Here is a 20,459-nt window from a genome sequence, read left to right as displayed (position 1 = left end):
CCAGCAATGACATCGTGGACTCGCTGCCTGCTCCTTCAAGGAGCTCTAAGCCGTGGCAGAAGGTGCTGTGGTGACTTCAGAGGCCCATCTGAAGCAGCAAGCCAGCCGCACAGCTGCGGGGTTAAGGGTGTACAGGAGCGAAGCAAGACACAGAAGGGATTTGGACTATAGCATAAAAAAATGGAAATGATAAAGGCTTGATGGTAAATACAGCTGAATACTGACATGAAGCATAGTGAATGCAAGGCAAGGGGGCAACTCCTGAGTTAAAGCAATGAAATATCAAACTGAAAGCAGTATTAGACATCAACAGGGCCATATGAAGCACAGGAGACCGTTCTGCTGTGAGGTGGAATCTGGACCTTGAAATAAAGCAGACTCTTCCTGCAGAAGCTGTATTTTGTGTGTTACAAAATACAGAAGGAATGGAGCAAATAAAGTTAAAATTTGAGAAAAGAAAAGATAGTTGTGTATTTAAAGCAGCTGAAAACTACCAAGCATATTTGGATCTTAGAGCGGATGTGCCACAAAGCCTCTGTGAAGGAGAGAGGGCACACCAGGTGCACTTCTCCTTTTCAGAGGACTTAGTTTGAGCCCTTGGGATCTAATTCTGATTACAGCTACACTGATGTGTGTGTGTTAAGTGCTACACAATGATAAATATTCTTAAAAAACCCTGAACACACAGATTGTGTGTGTCATAAACTGACATCAAAATAAGTGGATGTTTTGATACTAATCTCTGTGTCTTACTTCATCTGTAAAATGGGAATAAAGCTATACGTCCATCTTACATGAACACAATCAACATTTATTTTTGACTATTCATGAAGCACTCACTTCAGAATTGAGCAACACGGAAAAAAAAGAAAAAAGAAGTAAGTCTTTCTCCATATGAAGACCTGAGCAGTGTTCAGTAAGTGAAAGATGAGACTCTACAATGCAAATCATAGTGAAATAAAACATTTTACATATGCTTACAAAAGAGAATAAGTAAATCTGCACATTAAATCTGATAGGGTCCAGTGGGAAAAAGAGCGTATCATATCCAACTAAAGTCTACATCATAACTGCAAGACAGCTTGATGGCAAAATATGATGAAGATAATATATTTTTAGGTACTATAAATGACTGCTTTATGGACCAGTTAGAGAACCCACAAGCTCAGAAGCAACTCTTTGATTTGAGTAATATATATTACTGATTCAAGCTGTAACTATCAAAGATCCCCTGTAAGGATGACAACACTGTATACAAATTCAATACCCTTCTAGGAACAATGTCTGCATTCCAGATGTCCATTGTGGTAACATTTAACTTCAAAAACACGACCTTCATAACACAAAGATGTACACTAAAAGCAAATTCAAGTTCAAAAAGAAGCGTCTTTGAAATGCATGAAAATGTTTTATTAGAAGCTCAGAGTAAACGTGTTATTATTTCCAACACCCAATACCCCTCTCCCAAGAAATGATGGAAGTACAGTTAAAGAACAGGCTAAAGAAGAATATTAGAGATAAAATGGCATCTTTCAATACGAAGATTTGACTACAAGAGAACAAAATTAAAAATAAATAAATAATTCTAACTCAGTTAAGTTAAACATAAAACTGATAAAGCAAATCAAAAAGATCTTGAGGAAGAATGGATAGTGAAGTTGCAGGACATGTTACTGCTATGTATTCTGGATGCAAAAAATACAGACAGACTCAAAAGCAATTGTACAAATTAATGGAGGAAGTCCAAACACCACAATGAGCTGTTAAACACCATAAAAGAGTTCCTAATCTACAAATCGCAATCTGCTCATCCTCAACCTGTTTTAGCAGTTATACTCTTTCCCTAAGTAAGCAGTTCTGATGACTCCCTAACAGTACCGATGACAGATCTTTAGTTTGCTTCCTCTGTCTTATGGCTCAACACAGTTGCTCTATAACCCTTTGCTTAGGAACCCTTATTTTTGAAAGCTTGACATTGCTACCTTAATAAAGTTATTTTAACATGATTTTGTATGGATACTATGCTTAGTATATTATCACTAGGTTAGTATAGATACTATTTAGTACTATAACAATGTTGATTTTTCCCCCATCACTTCATGCAAACACGACTACTGAAATTAAAAGCATCAAGAGCTTGACCTGCTTTGTTCTGAGTCATTGAGTGACTATGATTTTCTGTACTATATAAATACTGGTACTTGCACACTATGTATAGTTAATATTCTGTCTGAAGGTAGGAAAAGATGCTGAATGTACTTTGCTCCCAAGCATAAGCATTAGAGACAATCACTCTGCAAAGGTGTGAAATGACCAGCAGAATGGCATTACTTCCAGATGAAATACCTTCAGAAGAAACTTAAATGTGATTCACTTTCCAAATGTTAGGCTGTGTAAAAATTCATGAAATACCAAAGTGCTGTAGAAGTCTAACATTAATTTTAAAAGTGATATAGGATTACCAGAAAGATCAGCAATAGTATAATATGACAAGTCTTTGTTACAAAGATAAAGTTTGGTAGCTAACACTGTATAAGAGAGCAAAATTTGATCATATGAGTTTACCTTACGGTACAATCTTCTTGTAAGCAGTAAGTTTTCTTATGAGTAGCCCTTTCAAAACATTTGTAAAAACGAAAACTAAATGGTGCAGTGTCAGCTTGATTTGGACATTTATTAATGCTTTTAGATGCTTTTGGAAACTTCTTGTATAACTTTAAGCACATAATACTTTAATTGCAGGTTTGAAACAGAAACATTAGATCTATTGAGCTAAGCAGCAAATAGGCAGCTTAAAAGAAGACCCGAGTGTTGGTGCTACGTCACTTCACACTATGCTTTTCTGTGAGCTGCCCAGGTTCAGAACCACATTTCAACCTAGACGACATCAAGAGCTTCAATGAAGTGAGAGAACATGGACTCACTGTCACTGGGAAAGCTGAAGCATGCTCACTCACAAGCAATAGCACATAAAAATCCTACCAATGGCATCTGAATCCTACCGACAGCATCCAAATCCTACCATCAAGAGTGCAGTGACTGACCAAAGCACATTTCTAGGAAGTCAGTGAGGTTTCAAGGGGATACGAAATATTTGAGATTATGCAAAGGACAAAAGACAAAATTCACTCACAGTAAATTAACGTGGTCTCTTTGTACTACCAAATAAAACACCACTGCCCTTCACCTCTTTTCAGGGTGAGACTGTGTTATTGCTTTTGTAGCCAAGACGGGGTATGAACATTTCCTCAAAAGCAGCAAAAAATCCCCACAGAACAGCTGGGGTTGGAAGAGATCCCTGGATCTGGTCCAACCCCCCTGCTCAAGCAGGGTCACCCCCAGCAGGTTGCCCAGGACTGTGTCCAGTCAGGTTTTGTGCATCTCCAAGGATACACAACCTCTCTGGGTAACCTGTTCCAGCATTCAAATATCCTCACAGTGAAGTGTTTTCTTACATTCAGACAATTTCCCATATTTCAGCTTGTGTCCGTTGCCTCTTGTCTTGTCAGTGGGCACCACTGAGACAAGCTTGTGGCTGTCCTTCTTATACTCTCCCACTAGACATTTATCAACACTGATCAGATTCCCCTGAGCTTCTCTCCTCCAGACTGAAGAGTCCCAGCTCTCTCGGCCTTTCCTCATACGACAGATGCTCCAGTCCCTTCATCATCTTTGTGGCCCTTCATTGGACTCGCTCCAGTAAAGTGCATGTCTTTCTTGCATTGAAGAGCCCACAGCTGGACCAGCACTCCGGATGTGGCCTCAACTAGTGCTGAGTAAAGGGGAAGGATAACCTCCCTTGACCTGCTGGCCGCTTTCTTCCTAGTGCAGCCCAGGATACCATTTGCCTTCTTGGCCACAGGTGCTCATTTTCAATTTGGTGTCTGCCAGGATCCCAAGGTCCCTCTCTACAGAGCTGCTTTCCAGCAGGTCAGCCCCCAACCATACTGGTGCAAGGTGTTATTCCTCCCCAGGTACAGGACTCTGCACTCCCATTTGTTGAACTTCATGAGGTTCCTCTCTGCCTATCTCTCCAGCCTGTTGAGGACTCACTGAATAACAGCACAAGCACTGGTGTTATCAGCTGCTCCTCCCAGTTTTGTATCGTCTGCAGACTTGTGAGGGTGCATTCAGTCCCATTATCCAAACCATTAACGAGGATGTTAAACAATATTAGACCCAGTATTGACCCCTTGGAGAACCCCTCTAATGACTGGCCTCCAGCAGTACTTTGGCTGCTAGTCACAACCCTCAGCCTGGAAGTTCAGCCAGTTTTCAGCCCACCTCACTGTCCATTTATCTAGCTCATACTCCATCAGTATGTCTACCCAATAGATGTTTTCCAAGCTCAGACAGTCCTGGCAGCTCTCACTAGCTCTTCCAGCAACTTACATAGAGCTAACCATACATTGTAAAAACATTAACAATTGATTTCTGCTAACACCATCCCTTATTGGTTCTTCTGTGATAAAAAGTGTTAATGACTCAAACCAACAACCGCCATACAAAAATAATCCGTTCCAGCATGTTATCTGTCAAGCATGATTTTGGAGATCATCCCTGAGGTGTGAACTCAGTTGGACCTGACTAGTTATTACTAGACAAAAGCAATTTGGCTGTTGAAAGGATGGCTGGATTATGAACCTTCACAGCTGTCCTGGAACTTACAAAACACAAGCGTGCCCATTCTTGACAAATCCATGAATACATATGCATTAGTAACAGATCCAAGTGCAAAGAAATTTGCAGACTGTAAATACGTAGCAAAAAGCAGACCAATCTACTCTGCAAGATGCTTTCAAATAGATCTCAAAGTAGAAGAAATATGATATTGCTTCCGCTAAACACCTAATGTCTTAAGAGAGCTTTACAGTACATCTAACCTTAATTCATGAAGCGAAAATGTAATATTATATATCTACATTTGTTTGAATTGGTGGCTACAGATATTGGAAAGCGTAAGATTGATATTTCACTATGCAAAAGTACACATTACCAATGGGGAGGTACTGCCCTTGGGAACAGTGTCACCCCCACCCGATGCAGAGGTATGAAAATAAAGTCTACAGACGTAGATGCTGTAGAATTTAGAACTAGAATTTATCACCTGCATATTTGGCTACTGCGGACACAAACCGTTCTTGGCTTAAATGAACTTTTCTCATCTCCCTCTTGGCAAAACAAGGCGGTATAATCCAAGGATCTGTCTGTCATTAGAATTACAATTGTAGAGGGGTTTTTGTTTTTTTGCTCAATTGGCTATGGATGCCAGTTTTATACTGCTAATTCTCTAATGCTAGAGAAGTCTGTAAGGCAAGCCATACTGAAATCTTCTTCAAAGTCAGTGAGTTTCAGGCTCGCAAGAGAAAATAAGTTGCTTCACTTCGCAATCTGACCACAAATGAGCCTAATTTGAGGATGTTTTTCTGTCTAGTGGAAATTCTATTCCCAAATTTGGTCTTCAGTTCCTATACAACTTACAGGAAAAATTGAACCATCAGCAGTTTAATTCTTTGAACTACAAGACTTCTAAACTAGGTAGTAGGAAATGCCAAAGATGCAGTATGTCCAAGCCTTCATTACAAGTTGCACAGAGGGAACTATTCTTCAATGAAATTTCAAAATCCTGTCCTGCAGCTAAAAGCTTAAAATAATTCTTTTACTAATAAGGATAAGATACTCCTTTCAAATTATGTCTGGGTGAAGCAGAAGGAGCAGAAGCAGAACAAAGATTGGAGCCAGGCTTCTTCCATCTGAAATGATTAGATGACTGCTATGCAGTCACCCTTGAATAGAGGTAGAGATTACAAAAATGTCCGTAAACTGGAAGAGAGCAAATAGGAGGCATTGAGGGAGTCCCGCTACAGAATACTCTCTAGCAGCAGTTCCCAGCTCTACCTTACCAGGTTTAACGTCTTCAATACTAGCTTAAACAATCCGGTTTCTGTCAGAGCCTGCAGTGCCTGGTAAGGTGGGTCTGCTCTCCTCCAAGTCAAGAGTTTAAAAACCATCACAGAGAAGGATACTGAACCCAGATCTTTGCAACTCCCACAGATGTTATGTATGTCAAAGATATTCTGTGCATGTTATATAAAGCAATATATAAACAGATATAAAAAGTTATATTCTGAGACGTTATATAAAAATTCTACCTACCCTCTCCTTTCTGCTATGTTATATAAGGTTGGACATGGCCTGCCTTACGCTACAGAACCCAGCTCCCTAACTGAAACAAGTGAGAAAATATTGCTTGTAAGTCCTCATGGGACTTAGGCATAAAACCAATGCTGAACATTTCCTTGATATCAAGATTTTAGTGGATGCGTGCATGTTCGGTCACATAAACTAAGGCACAAGGGTGTTTGGGTTCTTAAACACAGAAGCGTTTCCCTAAAACAAACAAGCAGGAGTTTCAATATGTCAGTGCTGTTGGCAGGTTAGGGAGGTACCTGAATATTTAAAGCTCCCATGTGAAACCAGTAACCATTTCCTTCCTTTAAGGAAGGAGGCAAACAGTTTTGTAAATTTTGCTCTGTATTTCTTGCTACACAAAACTCCGACAAAGTTATTATGCAGGTGCAGAAGTGCAAAAAACATAATGAGGTCTTTTATCTTGGATTTGGCTCTGAGATTGCTTGTCACAAGCTGAAAGTTGTTGAGAAAATATCAGGAAACAATCTCCAGCAGCAACTAATAAAATTTAAATCAAAGCATGCATCTACTCTACTGTGGGTATCCAAGTATATGAAATAATAATAAAAAAAGAACAAGGCCTGATTCACAGTAAATCAAAATATAAAAATGAACTTCAAATAGAATGCCAAAGGCTTTGCCAGTGCAATTTTCATTCGATGTCTTTTGAATACTCTTATATTTTAAGGTACAGGTAAAGTAGAGTTTTAGAAAATGTCAACACTCAAAATTTGAAAACTCCAAGAGAACAGAGGAAGGGATCCCCACTCCCTCTAATTCTCTTTCCCCTTTTGTTTAACTCTAAGAAACTTGGATCTTAATTACCTGCTTCTTTCAAGAGGACATTTTTCAAGTGAAAAGATGAATCTATTTTTAGTACAGATGATTTTTATGAGTGGGAGTTTATCCCAGCTCCAACACCTTTCTTACAGCATCTGGCACAGGAAAGACTGACCAAGGCGGCAATGGAGTTAAAACTCCATTTGATGCTTTATATATAACCATCAACTGAACTTAGCTCTCAAGAGCACTCTTCACACTCTCACGAAGCATCCGTTAGATGTTACTACCCATCAGGAGTTATTATTTCAGCGGTACTACACAAGCTGTTTAGTTGCAACTGTACAACAAGGGCAACTTCAGAGTTCAGTGCACACCTCTCCCCATACCGGTTCCACATATGCAAGACACATGTCAGGGCATAACAATGAGATAAAACAACCAGCAGAAACAATCAGATCATTGCCAATGTGGCAATGCTGTTCTTGATACACCTTGTCTTGTGTTATCAGCCATCCACGTGTGATTTCCCTCTCTTCCTCCTCCTTCTCCCTGCTTTGGAAACGATTTCTTGTGCCACAAATCAAAGTGTCACTGCAGGGAAATTAAATGCTGCATGACATATTGCAAGAATGCTCCTCCTCCCCCTCCCAATGTTGTGATTTCAATTGAACAAACTCTTTGGTGTAAACTCCAACTATTAGCTTAAAGTAGTTTTGTATCCTTCCCTTCCATCATCCCAATCTTCATATCATAATGCACCACCTCTCAGTTATGCCAGTTTAACTGTTTTGATTAAAGTTCTTTAAGCCACATCAGGGAGCGTATGTATCTTAGAAATATTCACAAGCAAGAATTTTACAGAAGGAAAAAATAAAACAAACCGAAAATACCTTTTGCTCTTTCATCATTTAGCCAGAAGCCAGAAGAGATATTGGAAAGAAAAAAGAAGTTCTTCACCTTTTTTTTTTTTTTTTTTTTTTTTTTTTTTTTTTTTTTTGGTAGATAGATAAAACAATTTTCTCCTGTATTCTCTTCAATCTTCTATTGTAATCTATTTTGGCTCTTTATCAGACAATTCAGTGGAAGGCTGCTCAAAGGATTCTTGAGATGGACAATAGGATCCCTTTCTGCCATGTATTCAATTTGCTGTGAACAAGCTAGCCATCTGGACATACAGAAACCCCGTGAAGACCCAGCTTCGGGATTCCAGCTTTCCATTGCATGAATGGAGAATCTTATCCCCTTAGTCTTTGCAGTGTTTTTATATCAATTCCCAGCATTATCTTCACATGAAAAGAAAATAAAGGCTTACTTAAATATAAATACAGAAGTTTAGGTTCTCTTTTCAAATCATCGTGGAACTACTGAAAACAGCTTTGAAACCAATCTAGACCCTTCCCCTACATCATATCCCATGCCACATCTGTAATTATGGTACATAATTACGCACAAGGAGTGGGAAGATTATAAGAAACGTTTCAGTATAGTCAACTGAACAACAGCTGAGCAAAGGCTAAAACAGTAACCTTGAAAACAAACATTAATAAGCTACTTGTCGCAGTACACAAAGAATAAAGATGTTTGTTTACATAATGAGCCAAATTCTACCTGCAGGCCAAACTTCCCTTTCATAAGACAGACATATATATATAGACACAGTATGTGCACATGTGAAAAACGTGAAATATAGCTTTAACATTACCTAAAGAGAAGCAAGACTTTAACCTAGGACTGGATATTACAAAAGATCCTACTGACTCCCCATCCATGTTTGCGGCACACACCAGCCCTACATCACACGCTTAAATCACAGCCCAGGGAAACTGGACTGATCTCAGATGTTCTCCAATTTTTCCTATAACATAACATGAGGTTATCAGTTATTCTGCAGTATGCTAGAAGTATGAAGTTTGTCTGCCTGCACCCCAAACAACGAGACAGAGGAAAGGTGATTGTGGCCACAGGTAAGAACAAGCTTGGCAGCTTATACAGCTGTCATCGCACTGTAAGTGTGCCAACAGAAGCAGATGGAATATGGGACTTTTCTAAACACATTTCATCTGATGTATCCATTCATATTCGCAATTGCTGTCCATTAAGTAGCGATTTCATTAAAACCAAAGGAAGAAACCCAAATACACTAAAAATCCCTGTGCTTTACATGAACTGTGAAGCTTTTTGTACTACAACAGCTTAAACCAATCTAAACGAGATTTCAGCGGTCCTGCCTCCCTTGCCAACCTAGCTACATATTTCCTATCTTCATGTTGCACTCAGCATTTAGGGTTGTGAGTTCATACACTGAGTAATGCAGAGATCTAATGCAAACAACAGTTAATCCAGCCAAAAAAAGCAGCCTGTAGCCAAATCAGCCTCCTGCATGGTTTCACCACATGATCACTGGTGCAAGGGAGAAGGCAGGGTCAACATATGGTGGAGGGCAGGGAGGAGGCTGGGATCAGGCAGCTGCCCATATATAGACTGATTTAATTTGTCATGGAATAGTATCTGTTAGTGTTTGCAATCCAAAGTGCATAAATAAAAGCCCCCAAAGCTCACAGAGCTCGACTTTCTTTCCATTTCTCTGTCTCCCCTCAACATTACAACTTTCCAGTTTTTCTGTCACAGTTTCATCTATTTAAGATAGACTGTAATCCTGGGCAAGTGCGTATGAGTGCAGCTGAATTGCTCAGATGAGTAACAGTTGCACATATGATTTAATAATTAGATCCTGCCTTAGCACAGAGACAACATATCATTCTTCAGGTTCATCACTAACATTCAACAGCTAGTAGATGCATGTTGAGGAAGACTTTTTTTTTTTTCTTTTTTTCTTTTTTTTTTTTTTAATTCACATTTGTGACATGGACAGACTCCTCTTTTCATATCTGCCTCAGCCAGAACCAACAAAACGAAAACACTCCATGCAAATACATGAAAAATGATTCATGAAAAGGGAGTGCAAAAAAAAAAAAAAAAAAAGGCAAACAGAAAGGGAATGAAGCAATGCAAACTGAAGAAAGGAAATCCACTGGCATGTCTTAAAGAGCATTAACATTCACTGTTGCCTAAAATAAGATCATAATTAGCACAGAATTTAGATTCTGTACACGTAACAAATGATACAACAACCTGCTAATTGGAGACAATAGTATTCAAATGTTAGCGTGGAACAAAGACTGGTACATAATTATGTGCAAGGAGTGGGAGGATTGCAAGAAATATTTCAATCTAGTAGCCTGAACCACAGCTGAGGAAAGGCTAAAACAATAACCTTGAAAACAAGCATTAATAAGCTACTGTCACAGCACAAGAAGAAACGAGATGATGTTGTTTACCTAGCAAGCCTCATTCTGCCTACAGACCTATGCTTCACACGACAGGCATATACATGTATTTGCACATGTGTGTGCGCATGCTGTGCAAAAAGTGAAATATAGCTTTAATATTACCAAAAGAGAAGCAAGACTTCACCTGAGGATCGGATATTACAAAAGGTCTTACCGAAATAGCATCACAGTCACAGCTCATTTACTAGTAACTTTGACATTAGATGGGGAACACACATGGGGTTATTTTTTTTTTTTACTTACAAATATACATTAGTAAAACAAATGCTCCAGTGTGGTTTCTGGTGCCTGTGCTGGCTTTAATAATTGCTAGTCATCCCTGAGAAACAGAAACAGCAACCCACCTCACCTAACAGTGATGCCGTAAAGAGAAATTCATTAATACTGTATTTACAGAGCACTCAGATACCACAGTGAGAAGCACCATGGAAAAAGCCTATGAGGAAATTAATCTTTCTGCATTCAGTGCAGGATCTGGTGGATGTGCAGGAAAGAAAGCCTGCAGACATACATTAAATATAAAGATACGAATAGATAGAACCCATTACCCACAGAAATAATATCCCCTGAATGAGCACCATCTGCCTTAGGCATTAAATGTTTGATTGTGTTCTTGTTCAATACAACGGAGAAAAACTTGCAATTAACTGATGTGCTAAGGTTACAGCAAGCAGCCGTCAGCCATTCTACGCAAAATATAGCATCTGATAATGTAATCAAAGACTGGGTCGTAAATACACATTTCGGGGCTATCATTTCCTAATTTCAGAATGCTTAGTTTTGCAACTAAATAATCACAGATACTCCACAGTGCAACAATTATTAGCAAACGTACATTATCATAGCACCCAGAGGCTCCTGTCATCACGACAGCACTAGGTGCACTGTGTCTCAGAACAATAAATCATGTTCCCTGCTGCAGTCACTAGACTTCAGTAATCAAGCTATCCTGCTTTACAGCTAGCTCAAGTAAGTCAGGATGGCAAAGACATGACAAAACTGGCTTAAGAAGTGCCTGAGCAACCTGTAGGTTCGCAGCTAGTTCAAATATTTGTACTAACGCTGCATCTGTAAATTAATTATCCCTTTTATTTTAGCCTCTGTCAGTTCACTTCTGTACTCCTATCCACATAAATTGTGCTTTATCCTTTGCTCAAATCTGAAACGAGATGTCAACTTTCTCCTCCTGTTAATCAATGGAGAGCAGGAGGAATGTGTAGGGAGCACTGCAGGATACACCTCTGAGTTAGAAAAGTTTTATGAAAGCTGCTTTCTATAGCAGTTCAAAACTAGGGAGAAGAGGCAAGGGGGCTCCAGGCATATGTCTCTAGAAAAATGAAATATGTGCTAGTATAATCTGGCTGGCACAAGTACTCTTCAACATCTGTGCTGAGACATAGCTGTGCTGCTACGGATTGCGGTTCCTAGTACACAAAAACACTGGTGGAGACCTTACAGATGACCAAGTTTAGTTACTGCTTCAAGCAACCACATATAGCCCATGCCACAGTGTCTGGACTGAGACTTTTGCCTGGACTACTTCAAAGGGAAGATGCAGCACCTGAAGGTGCAGGGTGAGGTAGGTACCCGTGGGCTGTGGAGCTGCAGGAGTTGTGTGGGAAACCCCGACTGCAGCAGCCTCACAAGGTCCCAGGCAGCGCATCAATACATACAACCTGGGGCTGACACCTGAATTATGCTTCACCCCGAGGCCAGGAAGCAGCCCACACGGCACGCGGGTGCAAGGAAAGCAAGGCTCTTCCCTCTCCTCCGTGCACGAGCCACCATCTCTTGAGTCTGCTAGGACAGCCCCTCACCTGGAGACAGACTGGCTCTTGTAAGTCACCCACTTTGGAAGGAAGAGGCTGGGCTGACGTTTACCCAGCACAGTGAACGCAGACCCAGGAGCACGAGAAACTCCCAGAGCCCCGCGAGCTACGCGCTCTCTCTCCGCGCTGCTGGCCGTGGCTCCGGCTCCAAGAATCAACGCTGCTTAGGAGCAGTCAGCTCCGTTCAGTAGCTGGTGAACTACAGAGTAACGCTTGGCCCTCATCCGCCTAATTCAAGCCGACACCACAAGTGGGAGTTTGGGTCCATTTAGTGAAACATATTCTGGTTCCCTATCTTGAGCGAGCTTCTGATATATTTACTGCTTTCTTTCCCACAAGAGGAACATTTTTTATTAAAAAGGCTCATGTAGTATAGTTCCTCAGATGCATTTGACCAGTTTCAGGCCAAAAAAAAAAATACATATATTAGTTATCGTTTCGAACATACAGGTCCAAAAGAAGATGCACAGTTCTGTTTCAATAATCAATTTAACTGATTTCTAAGGATGCAGCTGGCCCAAGCCTCACAAGAAAAGTGACTAATAATTTTAGTAGACAGTTCTTGCTCGGTAGCATAGCCAAGGATATTGAAATGTCTGTCATAACCTAAGACAACAGTAGTAAGTAACAAAAACTTTTTCTCTAGGAGATATGGAAAAAAGTCTAATACAGATATGTTATCCTTTTACTGCATTTTTTTTATCATTATTGAACTAATGGAAATTGAGGTAGGCTTTTTGTTTTTTTTTTTTTTTTTTTCCTAAAGCTAGCTTACCATGTTCACTTTTACTTGACATAAGCAGGACACACAGTGTGAGACAAATCATGAATTAGCTATTCATACAAGGTCCACTCATTTCAGCATAAAACTCAGATGATTATATCTGATATTCTAATTGAAAATGGCATGTTAAAACTAACCTCTCTTTTCAGAAATGCAAAAGTAAATATTTACCTAGCTTTCCTGGAGATAAAACAACAACAACAACAACAACAACAAAAAAAAAACTAATACAGGCAAAAGCCTTGGCAACAGAGCTGGAAATCAGCCACATCATAATCAAGATATTCTAATAAAAATATCAAAATTTATAAAAATAAACAAACCAAAATACAGAATTAGAAAAATATCCTTCCTGATGAGAAATCCAAGTTTTAGTATTAATCTTTGAAAAAAGACAAAGTACAGAACGATACCTACAATTACAAAAATCGAAGAGAACGGAAGCAAAACTCACAAAATTACTAGACAAATATGACAGTCTGGAATTCTTTGTACCTCAGAACATATTGATCTCTTCATATATTGATCTCTTCATTTGAATACTATAAAATTTCCTTTTTCAGAAATCTGAATAGAACACAAGGAAAAACGAAACTAACACAATTGTAGAAGTCTTATATTTTGTTTATTAGTTAAAATAAAGCTCACAAATCTGATTAACTCCACCAGAAACTGATAGAAGCATTAATGGCAAATACAGTTTCCTTTTCTAGCTATGGATTTTTACTCATCTTTTTTGGAAGTGTGTATTTTCTGATATTCGGCGTTCTTAATAAATGACAGACAAAAACATCTATTGCCAGGTACACGAATATAAATGCACAGACCCTGCCTCTAACCTCGTCTGACTGGGGGGAATTTAGGGCATTAGAATCACAATTCTATGAATTGGGAGAAGAAACCACTCTCTCAAAGACAGCTTCGTTGACATTGACAGTAAAATATACATTTCCTTTTCAACACTTCAGAAGATAATGCCTTATTTTATAGATGATATACAAAGCTGATATAATGTCACTGGTTATCAAAGAACCAAAAGGACTTTTGGATAGGTAACAGAAATAATTAAAGTCCTGGAACAGTCAGCATCATGAAGTGACAAGATTTCAGTAGCTATTACACTGTAATAACAAGGCAGTCTTGATCAAAAGATGATTTATTTAACAGATCAGGACCTCCATCAATAATTTTCTTTACTTACCTAGTCAGCAGAGTACAAGGAATTTAATCAAATAAAGATTTTTTTGTTGTTAGAGAAAGGTTTTTTTCTTACTGTGAACAGACATGCTATATTAAGATATTGCTATATATTAGTTGCTAAAGCAACTGCTTTGCTTCATTAATTTTTTCAAGTTGCAGTTGTGATCCAGATTAATGTATGTCAGACATGAATGCCACCAAAATATACAAGTTGTGTCATCTAAAAATGCATGCTACTCTTAAAAATCACACTTTTACTATATTATATAGAGAAAGCATTATTATTTTTCAGAAGACATGTAAGATTATCAAAACTTAAGAGATTAACTTCTTTTAACAATTCTTGAATTCTCTTTGTTGTTTTAGAAACATCTTTATGTAAAGCCAGTTTAGTCACATGGAGTCAGCGAGTAACCTCTCTCTAGTCAGGGATTTTAAACTTCAAAACAAGGGTTGGAAAAGCACAGACATTGGCAGGAACCTGAGAAATACACATAGCACTGAAAACTCAGTCAGTTTTTCCAGTGCTTCATCATCTGCACCATTGACACATCGCCTTATTATTTTATTTTGAAATTCCTCAGAAGAGGAAACTGTCTTGTCAGAAGGCATAATAGCAGTCTATTAGGTTAGCACAACTCTAATGGGTTTAAACACCAAATCGCTGCACCACCTTTATACCACTCATAAGCTGCCAGCATCTACTCCAGCTACAGTAAAAGCCAGATGGCTTGAAAATTTTGAGCCAAAGAAATTTGAAGAATTACATGGCAGCACTACTAAACCAACAGTCTGTGTTTTACACATCACCTGAGCTGCATTTTAAGCAAGGGGAAGGTAATACAGCAGTCAACGGCATAACAACGTAAAGACCTTGGTCTTACCCTTTGTTTTCAAGTCGTTTAATACCTTTGATTCCACGGGCAGTATATCACTCACTAACTTTATCTCAATATTTCGGGATGCCAGTTCTAGCAATTTTTCAAAAAGACGTTGGCCCTGGGAAGAACATTAAAGGAAAGCAGAGTTTGTAAGACACACAACTGTTCAAACAGCATATCAACAAACTAAACAAGCATGTTAAAACAGAGACATACATAGCAACAGCTAAGTAAGTGGGTTCCTAAATGTGATGAAATCTAACCTAAAGGTTAGCAACTCGAACAAACAATGTTTCTTGGAGAAAGAAAAGCCAGATCTTCTCAGACTGTGCAACACCATTCATGACGGATGACACAGAGAACGAAGTGTGCACTTCATTATGCTGCATACACATATTTTTTACGCTTTCTTTTGAATAAATACATTTTTTAAATCAAGACAAAAAGCATAAGGAGAAAGACTTTGTTGTATTTGTTTTGTATAGAGTGTTTTTTGCAAGCGCAAGAACTTCTCAAGTCATCACATGCTCATCTTCCTGATGCTGTCTGATAGAAAGCTATGCCAGGAAGAATTATAATTTACATGCATGTCATATGCTTTTTCCTTCTACCCGCTTACAACTTTATGATTTATGCCCTAACGCTAACACGCAACAGGAAAGGGACTCTTATACCGAACAAGATGCACGTTAAATCACAGATCAGTTGAGGCATTTGTTTCATAAAATTGGTAAGGTTGGAAGGGACCTCTGGAGATCATCTAGTCCAACCCTCAGCATAGCCCCGTACAGGGATTGAACCCACGACCATGGCATTAGCAGCACCACGCTCTAACCAACTGAGCTAAACGCGAGAAGAATAAAATTTAACATTAGGTCTCACTTTTCCATATCCAGGAAACAAAAAGAAATAGGCCTGCTGATTGCATAACAGGTTTTGACTTTTTAGACTCAACATAGTATTTTAAGTCAAATACAATGTTTAATCAGCGGTATCTAACTACACGATGCCAAGCGTAAGTACCTGGCATACTACTGCCACGTTGCGTGACTACCCCAGGGAGCTGGTGGCCGTCTCCCTCCTGATGCTCCGGCGTGCCCCAGCAGCCACCAGTCACGACTGGTGCCAGAACACCCAACAACTCGGGCTTTAAGCAGCTGACCAAGGCTCTGCCCTGTTCACACACCCCTCTTTACCTTCCACGCGACGCTGGCCTCAGGGTAAAACCTAGCACGAAAAGCTGAAAACAAACAAACAAAAAAAGCAATAGATGCATAACCTTCAAAACACAAGCAGGGAGAAAATAAAGTTTTCCACAGGACCAGGGTAGACAGTTCCCCGCACAAACTGGCACGGGAAAAGCCCTGCACGGCTGGCGCTCTGCTACGAAAACGGCCGACCCGAAAGCAACGAGGGACCGTGTAACTTGCCTCTAAGGCAGGTGTAAACTTCTGCTTTCGGTGTTGCTTTCTGAGGCTTAAGTATAGCTCTAATCCAAGGAGGCGCTTACGCCGCACGGACCAGCGAACGCCCCAGCAGCAGCCAGCTCCCGCGCCGCACACCGGCGCGGCGGCCCCTGGAAAGCTACCCTGGTGTTTGCCCCTGGCTGCTCTGGAAACCCCCGCTGCCCCTCTCGGTGACGGCAGGCGCAGAGAGCAGCTCTTCACCCACACGCAGGGCAGACCCGTTCTTTAAGATTTGCTTCCCAGCATTCAAATCTAGGTGGTAAAATAAAAAAATTGCGCGGGCTTCTCAAAGCCAGCCTTCCCTGAACGACACCGCAGCTGGAGGTGGCAATGCAAACGCAGAATTACTGTTTACGTTTTGCTTATGTATGTACGACTGCTTGCGGGCTCAAACCCGCAACGTAGCTCCTGCCTCATCCCAGGGTTCACGGGAACTTCATAGCCAACAAATTTCTGCCATAGCAAAAGCAAGAGGCGATCACTACGGGGGCTGCCCCCTTTGTCCCGTGCCGTGCAAAAGTCCACCCACCCACCCCCAAATAACTCCTGCAGCCCTCTGGGTGCCCTCGAATGGGGTCATCCTGCTGATCGATCATGGTGGTCTCCAGCTGAGCCCGAGACCCGCAGTCACTGTGCTCACCCACTGCGTGGTCAGCCCAGCCCTTCACCACCCCTCAGCTCTCCTCTTTCGCCTCGGAGCTGACTACAGGCTCCTGAGGTGCTGGATCTCAGGCAACCATCCACCCGGGGTCCTGCTGGAGAGGCCACCAGCTGCTGAGCTGCATTAGTTTCATCTCCACGGAAATGTAAGCAGGGAAAATTAGGGACTAATAGGCTTTCATGCAATAATCCACTACAAACACACATACATGCATACATACATATATATATATATATGTATATCAAACTGCAACTCAGAAAGGTTCTATGTGTCAATTTAATTTACTAAGTAAAAAAAAAAAAAAACAGACGCACACTGGTTTCGCTTGGGTTATTTGTTAAAACTAGTTTTGAGTAGAAACATAACAGAAAGCTGCAGCATACAAAAATAAACATGGAAAAAGCGTTCATAAATTTGATGGAAAATGATTTGAATAATTAATATCAATTAAATCCTAATACATTAACTGGTCTACTAAATAAATGCTTAGAAAGGGAGTATCCAAAGCTGATAAAACAAATTTGTTTCAGAGGATGGCTCTTTACAGTTTTCTCCAAAGTAATTATTTTTGGACATTATTGCCACCCCTACCTGCATGAGATCATATTTGTGTATGATTTACCACAGCTTTGGTATGAAAATTCTACTAGCATCTCTTCCTGAACAAGCTTGGACTTTCCGTACTGATTCTAGTTTGGAGAAAGAAAGAACAAGGCAACGTTTCCTGAGTTTTATCTAATCTTAGTAGACCCTGATGTGCCCACCACAGCATGGTTCATGGGCCACCTGGCTGTCTCTTTCAGGCCATACTGCCAGCTGCATAGTCCATCTTATGGGTCAGTAGACCATTTGGAGAGGGGCCTTGTGTTCCTATCAAGACATCTTTTTGGAAAATCCATCTCATCTCTTTTCCTATCAGGCACATCAGAAGGAGGGCACACACGAATAGCCTTCTGTGCCCAAACGTGCTACCTGCATTCGCAAATGGTGAAACCTCAGATTGAGGAGACATCTAAAGCATCCAAAAGTAGTGATGGTTACGGAATCGTAAACGTAGCAGGTTAAGAGCAGGAGTCCACTCACTACGAAGGTGTGTTTACACCGGTATACAAAAAAAAACACCACCCAGTGCCAGAACTGTAAAGAATTCCCTCTTTCCTACCTCAAACTGCACGATCCCTTAGCAGCCAGTCGAGATCTCATCATGCTTCCAAACAGCTATGAAGAATATTTAATTTCTGCTTTAAAAAAAATCTGTATGCACGATAGTGAAGTAAGTTATTAGGAATTCTTCCTTCACTCTGTGCCTTCTTCCTCATTAATATTAATCTGAGGCTCAGTTTCTGTACTTTGACATGTTTACTTGCAACTTTACCCATTTGTTCTATGGAGGGGGTTGGGGGGAAGAGACCGGGGAGAAGGTCTGAAGAGTTTTGTCGCTGCTGTCAGCACATTTGAAACGCGCCTGCCGACCACGACGCCTCGCGCCGTCATTGAGAGCATGCCGCTTTCGCAAGACGCGGGGACGCGGCGCGACGGCGCTCGGCCCCGCGAGACTGCAGCACACCGCCTTACACCATCTCCGCACGTTAGCGAGCAATACCACCAAGAAATCTGCCGGCCCTGATAAAACACTCTCCTGCACTATTTGCAGGGCTGTTTCAAAAAAGCCTACCGAAAATAACAAAGTAAGGTGTAAAGCAGATATACAAAATGACTAATACTGCCATTCTCTTGCTAACTTTCTTTTTAAATTACCATACACCTGAAACATCAATCCCAACTTCACATGCCGCAGCAAACTGGTGCATTAAAAAAAAAAAAAAAAAAAAAGTTATTACCACCAAAAAGGTCTGAAACTGTCCCCAAAAACAATTTCTTAACGCTCACCAGGCAGACTGATTCTAGCCTGGCTGATTTCCCTTGTCTGCTCTTTACCAGGATGTGCTCCTCTTTAAAAATAGAGGAGGTATGAACACGAAAATGCTCTGTTTATTGAAGAAGTACTCTAAAACTGAATTATCGTGCCATTCATGAACTCAGATTCCTAAGGTTTAGCCAATGTTTACCAGTTTTATTTCTGTGGAAAGGAAAAGCTTCCAGAATTTTCTTCTAAATTTATTCTATATAATTCTACTAATATTTTAAAAAATTGTCCTATTGTCAAGTCTTTGGGTGCATCTTTAAAACGTCACTACAAATCACAAAATCCTGGCAGAAACCAATAGCAAATAAATCAATAAATCCTAAATTTAGCTTTGCCATTTAATGCAGAAGAGAGAAACTCAACTGCTCTCCTCCCATTCTTCTAGCCGATCGTCTAATGAAAAGGGAGTGAATGTCAGTTTCTGGAATTTCAGAGTTAAAAAAAATGCCTTCTACTGTTAAAAATATCTCTCTCTTTTTTTTTTTTTATTTTTGTTTTCTACATCTTGTTCTGTACCAGCTGCCTCTGGAAAATGCCACCACTTGAAGAGAGGTATTTGCACAAGGATGAGCTTACAGAAAAGAGAATAAACTACAGTCTTTGTAGCTGATTTCTGCTTTAAGCTGTTAGATTGGAAGATGTTCTTGCCTTCCTTGTCCTTATTTGCATTTTTAAATAGTTTTCAAAGAAGGGCACCTGAACCCTGGCGCTAACATTTGTTCTTCCACACAAACCACCTAAGATCCCCTGGTGCTGCGTCTGAGGGCGGCGCACGACTCTCCCCTTCAGAGATTGCGTTACAAGACCGGACAGCTCGCTCCCCGGAGACGTCTGAGGTGCACTGGGAGGCTTCTCCCATGCAGCCATTTGGGAGCCGCCCCATAGGTAGGCAGAGAGAGACAAGGTCAGAGCGCCTACTTTTTGTGTGCTCATTGCAAAGATGCAGCCAGACCTACCCTCTGACTATCTCTATGGCCATCCAAATACCCATATCCAGGGAGAACTGTGCCATGTCCACTGCAATACCAGTAAATCATGATGGGATTAATTCTTACTTCTTAAACTTAAAATGAAATTTTTGAGGAAGGGCTTGTTGGAACTATCTAATGTCATGAAGGCAATGACTGCTTGTGAATACAGGTTTTAAGCTACCCCAGCTGTTACCAAATTATCATGTATCTTGATTGGCAAACACAGGATCAATATTCTCCCTAACTAATCCAGGGAGTAGGATGAGATGAGCTAAAGGAAATCAATTGTGAAAAATCATGAAACTGGCGTTACCCTCAGGTTCACCTCACCCTTCCCTGCAAGTGAATTATAAGCTATATTCAAAAAATTTTCTTCCCGTTGTCCTCTGATATCTGCAAACATCAGGTTGTCACA

The 20,459-nt window shown here is 40.3% G+C and overlaps 1 protein-coding gene across 1 annotated transcript in view; it reads right to left on the bottom strand.

Annotated features, from left to right (window-relative positions):
• The window catches only part of PLD5 (phospholipase D family member 5), a 173,755-nt gene that overhangs the window by 47,940 nt on the left and 105,356 nt on the right, over nucleotides 1–20,459 (bottom strand). Inside the window, 1 exon segment of the mRNA XM_062573640.1 lies at nucleotides 15,023–15,137. Within this exon segment, the coding sequence (XP_062429624.1) occupies nucleotides 15,023–15,137 (115 nt within the window).

This window comes from Rhea pennata, chromosome 3 (assembly GCF_028389875.1).
Source record: "Rhea pennata isolate bPtePen1 chromosome 3, bPtePen1.pri, whole genome shotgun sequence".
Classification (NCBI taxonomy): domain Eukaryota; kingdom Metazoa; phylum Chordata; class Aves; order Rheiformes; family Rheidae; genus Rhea; species Rhea pennata.
This window is presented reverse-complemented; position numbering and strand designations above follow the sequence as displayed.